Below are 6,325 nucleotides of genomic sequence, written 5' to 3'. Positions count from 1 at the left end.
TGAGGAATCTGTACTTGGACCAAGAAGCAGTTGTTCGACCAGAACATGGGAACACTGAATGTTTTAAAATTGGGAAAGGTTATTCAACTTGTATGCTGAGCAAATAATACGAGAAGCTGGGTTCTATGACAAAAAATGTGGCATCAGCATTGGAGGAAGACTCATTAAAAACCTGTGATATGCAGATGATACAAGGTCGCTTGCTGAAAGTGAAGAGGACTTAAAACATTTACTGATGAAGATCAAAGAGCACAGCCTTGAGTATGGATTAAATCTCAATGTAAAGAAAACAAAAATCCTCACCACTGGACCAATAAACAACATTCTTATCAGTGGAAAAAAAGATTGAAGTTGTCAAGGACTTCATTCTTCTTGGATCATCTATCAACACTCGTGGAAGCAGCAGTCAAGAGATCAGACGACATATTGCATTAGGCAAATCTGCTGCACAGGAACTTTTTAAAGAGTTGAAGGGCAAATATGTCAGCTTGAGGACTGACCCAAGCCTGACCCAAGCCATGGTATTTTCAATAAACTCATCATATACATGTGAAAGCTGTACGTGAATAAGGAAGATCGTAGAAGAATTGATGCCTTTGAGTTATGGTGTTGGAGGAGAATATTAAAAGTGCCATGGGCTGCCAAAAGGACCAATAGATCTGTTTTGGAAGAAGTGCAGACACAGTGCTCCTTGGAGGTCAAGATGGCCAAACTTTGTCTCTCATACTTTGGACATATTGTCAGGAGGGAACAGTCGCTGGAGAAGGATATCATGTTTGGTAAGATGGAGGGTCAGAGAAAAAGAGGAAGACCCCCAACGAGATGGATTGGTCAGGTGGCAGAATCGATGGACTCAAGTGTGGCAACAATAGTGAGGTTGGCCCAGGATCAGACATTGTTTCATTCTGCTGTGCATAGGTCACTTTGAGTCGTTGCCAACTTTATGGCACCTAACAACAACAACAACAACTCTTGAAATGGTTGTACATCAACCATTTCTTTTTGGTACAGTGACTGTGTGTATACCTTCACCATTCAATATTTCAAGTCAAGGCTTGAATTTTTCTTCAAGTCTATCAGCTTGAGTAATGCAGAGCATATTCTTCCTATTTTCTCTTCTAACTCTAGCTCTTTGAACATTTCATTATAATATTTGACTTTGTTTTCTCAAGCTGCCTTTTGAAAATGTCTGTTCTTTTACCTCCTCATTTCTCCCATTTGGTTTAGCATCCCTATGCTGGAGAGGAAGTTTCAGAGTCTTTCTGACATTGATTTAGGTATTTCCCTTCTTTTCTTCTTAATGATCTTTTGGTTTCTTTCTGCATGATGCTCTAGATGTTATCCCACAACTCTTCTGGTCTTCTATCATTTGTTTCTAATTCATCAAATCTGTACGTGAAATGATCTCTAAATTCAGGTGTGATATGTTTCAGGCCAAATTTTGGCTATCATGGACTTGTTTTAATTTTCTTCAGCCTCAGCCTGAACTTGCATATGAGCAATTCATCATCTGTTCCACAGTCCGCCTTAGCCTAGTTTCCACAGATGTAGTTAGTTTGATTTCTGTGTATTCAATCTGGTGAGGTCCATGTGCATACTCGTCTTTAAATTTGTTGAGAAAAGGTATTTGCAATGAATAAATCATCGGACTTGTAAAATTCGTTTATGCAATCTCCAAATTTGTTTCTAATACCAAGGCCATGTTTTCCAACTTCTGATCCTTTTTCTTTGTTTCCCACCTTTGCTTTTCAATAAGCAGTAATCAGTGCATCTTGATTGCATATTTGATCAATTTAAGACTGAATAAATTGGTTGAATTTTTCAAATTCATCATCACTGCCTTTAGTAATAAATTTAATAATATGTGTTTTAACTAGTCTTCCTTGTAGGTGTATGGATCCTATTACAGATAGCATTATACTTTAAGATAGTTCTTGAACTGTTCTTTTTTTATATAACTTTTTATTGTGAATTCAGTGAAGGTTTACTGAGTAATCCATCAGTTTTACATTCAGCACATCATATACTTTGCTTCATTACATGGTTGAAATCCCCTCCAGGTAACAATACCTACCTCTATTTACTTTATCTATTGTATGTCTCCCTGTTTCTCCTGCTACATTCATCTTTCTTCTGGTAACTTAGCTCTTGATGTATATTGCCTGCCTTGTCACTCATGTTAATGTTTCTTCCCTTTAGCCCATGGATAATTTTCCCTTCCTCCCTCATAACCATCAAAGTTTGCTCCTTTTTTTCCAGAAAACTCCTTTCCCCCCCAGAATTTTACATTAGTAATATAAAATATTTGTCCTTTAGTGATTGTCTAATTTCACTCAGCATAATATCCAGGTTCAACCATACTGTGAGGTGTTTCACAGACTAATCATTATTCTTCAATGTTTTGTAGTATTGCTGTGTGTGTATTTACCAAAATTTGTTTAGTCATTTTTGTGTTGATGGATATTTAGGCTGTCTCCATCTTTTTGATATGTCTCTTATAGACAGCATATTGAAACAGTTTGTTTTCTTATCCAGTCTGCTCTCTATGTCTCACTGCCCCCCCCCAATATTCTGAAACTAAGCACACTCATGAAAGCTTATAAGCCAGACACTTCATGTCTGTCACCACCACCCTATTTTTGATACCAATGTCTAAATTGAAATGTCCTTTTTGATGACAAATGCTACCCCATTCATCTTCAATTTGTCTTTCCCTGCATAGTAATCCCTGTGATTGTCAGGTTCAAAATGGACAACACTTGTCAATTTCAGCTCACTGATGGCCTAGGATATCAATGTTTATGCATTCCATTTCATTTTTGACAATTTCCAGTTTTCCTAGATTTGTATTCAGTATATTCCATGTTCTGATTATTAATGAATTTTTACAGCTGTTAACTCCTCATTTTAAGTTGTGACCATCAGCAAATGAAGGTCCAGAAATCTTTACTCTATTTGCATCTTCATATTGAGCTCTACTGTGAGGAGGCAGCTCTTCCCAAGTCATATTTTGTGTGCTTTCCAAGCTGAAAACCTCATTTTTTGGCACTGTATCTGACAAGGGAGTCCTGGCATGGTACTGTAAGGTAAGCACTTGACTGCAAGGTTGGTTGATCCACTAGGTAATCAGTTTAAATCTACAAGTCACTTCTTGGAAACCCTATGCTTGGTCATTGTGAGTTGGAACTGACTGAATAGCACTTAATAACTACAAAATCTGACAGTATTCAGATGTTCATTATGTTTCAGTATTTAATATTCTGGGGTTCTTCATTATGTTTCAGTATTCAATATCCTAATGCTGTCCGTGTTCCTTTGTTATTCATATGGTTTTCAGAGACTAAATATTTTGAAGTAATCCATTTTATTCTTCTTAGTCTGGAAGCTCAGCTGAAACCTGTTCACCATGGGTGACCCTGTTGGTATTTAAAATACTGATGGCATAGCTTCCAGAATCACAGAAACATGCAAGCCACTACAGTATGACACATTGACAAATGAGTGGTGGTCCAACTCTTAGTGACCCTGTATAGGGTTTCTGAGGAGACACTGGTGGGTTTGAACCACCACCTTGCAGTTGAAACTGAACTTTCGGTCCAGTGCTTATCCTTCTGCACCACACCAGAATTCCACAGTCTCCTTAATTATCTACGCTAATCAGAGCAAGCAGACAGGCAGAGGATCCTACGGGTCATCACCCACATAGCAAGATTTGACAAATGTTGTGAAGACTCCTTGCCTTCAAATTCTTGTATCCCAGAAATTCCAACCTTCATAGCTTTGTGGCCTTCCTTCATCTCTGTGCCTTAAAACTCCTAAAAATGAGTTTATCTGATCAAGATATTGAGTAGTAGAAAGATATTGACATAAAAGCTCTGTGGAAAGCCAAGATAAGCTTTGTTGACTTGAAAATCTTACAACTCCCTGGCCCTGATAATCTAAAACTATCGATTGTTTGGAAAATGCTGCTCAACTCCTCACCCCAGCTATGTTGGTTTTCTAAAAAACAACAGCAACAACAACAAAAAACTGTTAAAACAGTGACTAATACTCCACAGATTATATATATATATATATATATATATATATATATATATATATATTATTGTTAACTTCTTCCTCTAAGTCAGGAACTCCCTTTAATTCCTATTGCAGATATAGACAAACCCTAATCCAAAGCAGGGATTACCTAACCTTGTTTATGTTTTTGCTTGTCATTTCCAAGAGCCTTATCTCTTGTCTGTCCTTTGAACTGTCTCCAAGCCCACAATGTCGACTTGTAGCAGCTTCATGGTTTTGAAAAGGTTGAGAATTAGTCTTCAATTATGTTTGAGTAATTATGTTTGGTGCAATAATTATGTTTTATAATTAATAATTTATAATAATTATGTTTGGTGCAATGGATAGAATAACGAGGAAGAGCCTGTCAAAGTAGAAACTTTGAGTACCCTGATTTTCAAACCTCTTCAAGTCTGCAGTGGTTGCTGATAAATACTCCTATTTCTGTACTGCCAATGGCTGGGTTGACTCTGAACAGTGCAATGGCCTTGTGGAGTTTGTATTCAAACTCACCTCAATGTGACATACTGCATGAGAAATTTCTCAAAATAATGCCTTCAGTCCAGAGAAAGGGGAGAAGTGTCTCAGTTAAGCAATGACGGTACAATCAAGAAAGAAAAACAATTTTCAGGACTGGGGACAATATATGCCATATTGTAAATTTAGTAGATTAAGATGGTAAAGGGAAATGTGGCATTAATAAATGACTCATTCATATATTCTCAATACAGTACACCAATAATTAATATACATTTTATTATTGCATTCACAATTTTTCCATGAGATAACTACTGTCTTAATTATTTAGTGCTATCCTAACAGAAATACCACAAGTGGGTGACTAGAAAAAACATTTTTTTTCTCTCTCACAGTTTAGGAGACTAAAATTCCGAATTCACAATGCTGGCTCAAGAAAGGTCCTTTTCTCCTTTCAGCATCTATAGGCTCAGCATTTCTTGAAGATCTCCATGTGCCCTGGCATCAATCCACATTTGTGTATAAGGGCTTCACAGGTCCAATGGACACACTCCACTCCAGGCGCTTCTTCTTTGGTGGTATTAGGCTCTTCTTCCTCTGCTCATTTCAATCTCCTTTAACCCCATAGATTAAAATCAACCTCATTAACATCATAGAAGTGAGGATTGGCAGCACATAAGATAATTAAGTCAGATCAGGGCGGATCAGATCAGATCACACTGGGGCTAGCTGATTACATTATATTAGATTTCATCATGGGGTATTATTATACCTTAACAACTAAACAATTGAGAATCCTGGTCCAGCCACGTTGACACAAAACCTTAAATATCACAGCTACAATCACCCTATTATTTTAAAGCAAAGGAAATAGACTGAAATAGGGGAATCTATTTGCCCTCCAGCTCACATCAAAAAAGTAGAAATTGCAATTTGCATACCGATCTTATACTCTTTCTATTGTGTTTGATTGTCTTTCAGGAGTCAATGTATACCAGATCCTGCCCACCCTTTGGAAGCTGCTTTGTTATTGTTGTTGTTATTTTTAATTGTTTTATTTTGTCTGGTGGATTATTTGTTGTTTTGTTTGATTAGGTTTGGTTTGCTTTGTGGAATAAAGTCCTGAACTCTATGTAGTTTTGTTGTTGTGTGTTTGTTTGATTTTGTTCTGTTTCCATTTCTTTTTTCTTCCTGAAGACAAATCCAAATTCTTATCAAAGTCTTCATAAAAATGTGTTCCTCCCTACTCACACTATTCCACTTTTCACATGCCTCATGAATTCCATTTCTGCATCCTTCCAATGAGTTCCAATAGCTTTTTTGCTGAGTCTTTGAGTTTTTCTGTGTATAGTTTTCATATTGTCTCCAAATAGAGTTTTACTTCCTGTTTGTCTATCTGGATGTCTTTAATTTCCCTATCTTGCATTATAAGTCTGGCTAAGACTTTCAAAACAATATTGCACTTCCAGTTTGCCAGACGGCCAGGTGGCACTGGTGAGGGGGACTCTGGGTTCGGGGAAGGGGAACTCGCGGGGGAGGCCTTCCTGGGGTGAGCCCACACCCTTGCAGCCACCATAAGTCTAGGTACTTCAGAATCTTAAACCCACTTTTCTGAGAAATCACGGTATTGAGGAACTGCTGGCTTTGTAAACTTGTACCTGCCGCAGTGTGCAGCTGCAGCCCCAGCTCCCTTGGGTTGGAGGGCGGGGCTGAAACCAGCTCGTGCAGAGCCTCTGGTGGAGGGGGGCCTGGAACAGGGAGAGCCACTAGAGACAGAGACGGGGGGTGG

The 6,325-nt window shown here is 38.1% G+C and overlaps 1 protein-coding gene across 1 annotated transcript in view; it reads left to right on the top strand.

Moving 5' to 3' along the window:
• The window catches only part of LOC102814254 (V-set and immunoglobulin domain-containing protein 4-like), a 28,883-nt gene that overhangs the window by 3,620 nt on the left and 18,938 nt on the right, over positions 1-6,325 (top strand). Inside the window, 4 exon segments of the mRNA XM_006870802.1 lie at positions 4,256-4,341; positions 4,408-4,473; positions 4,475-4,578; positions 5,518-5,525. Coding sequence (XP_006870864.1) covers positions 4,256-4,341; positions 4,408-4,473; positions 4,475-4,578; positions 5,518-5,525 — 264 coding nt within the window.

The sequence above is a fragment of the Chrysochloris asiatica genome, unplaced genomic scaffold (genome assembly GCF_000296735.1).
Source record: "Chrysochloris asiatica unplaced genomic scaffold, ChrAsi1.0 scaffold00152, whole genome shotgun sequence".
Classification (NCBI taxonomy): domain Eukaryota; kingdom Metazoa; phylum Chordata; class Mammalia; order Afrosoricida; family Chrysochloridae; genus Chrysochloris; species Chrysochloris asiatica.
This window is presented reverse-complemented; position numbering and strand designations above follow the sequence as displayed.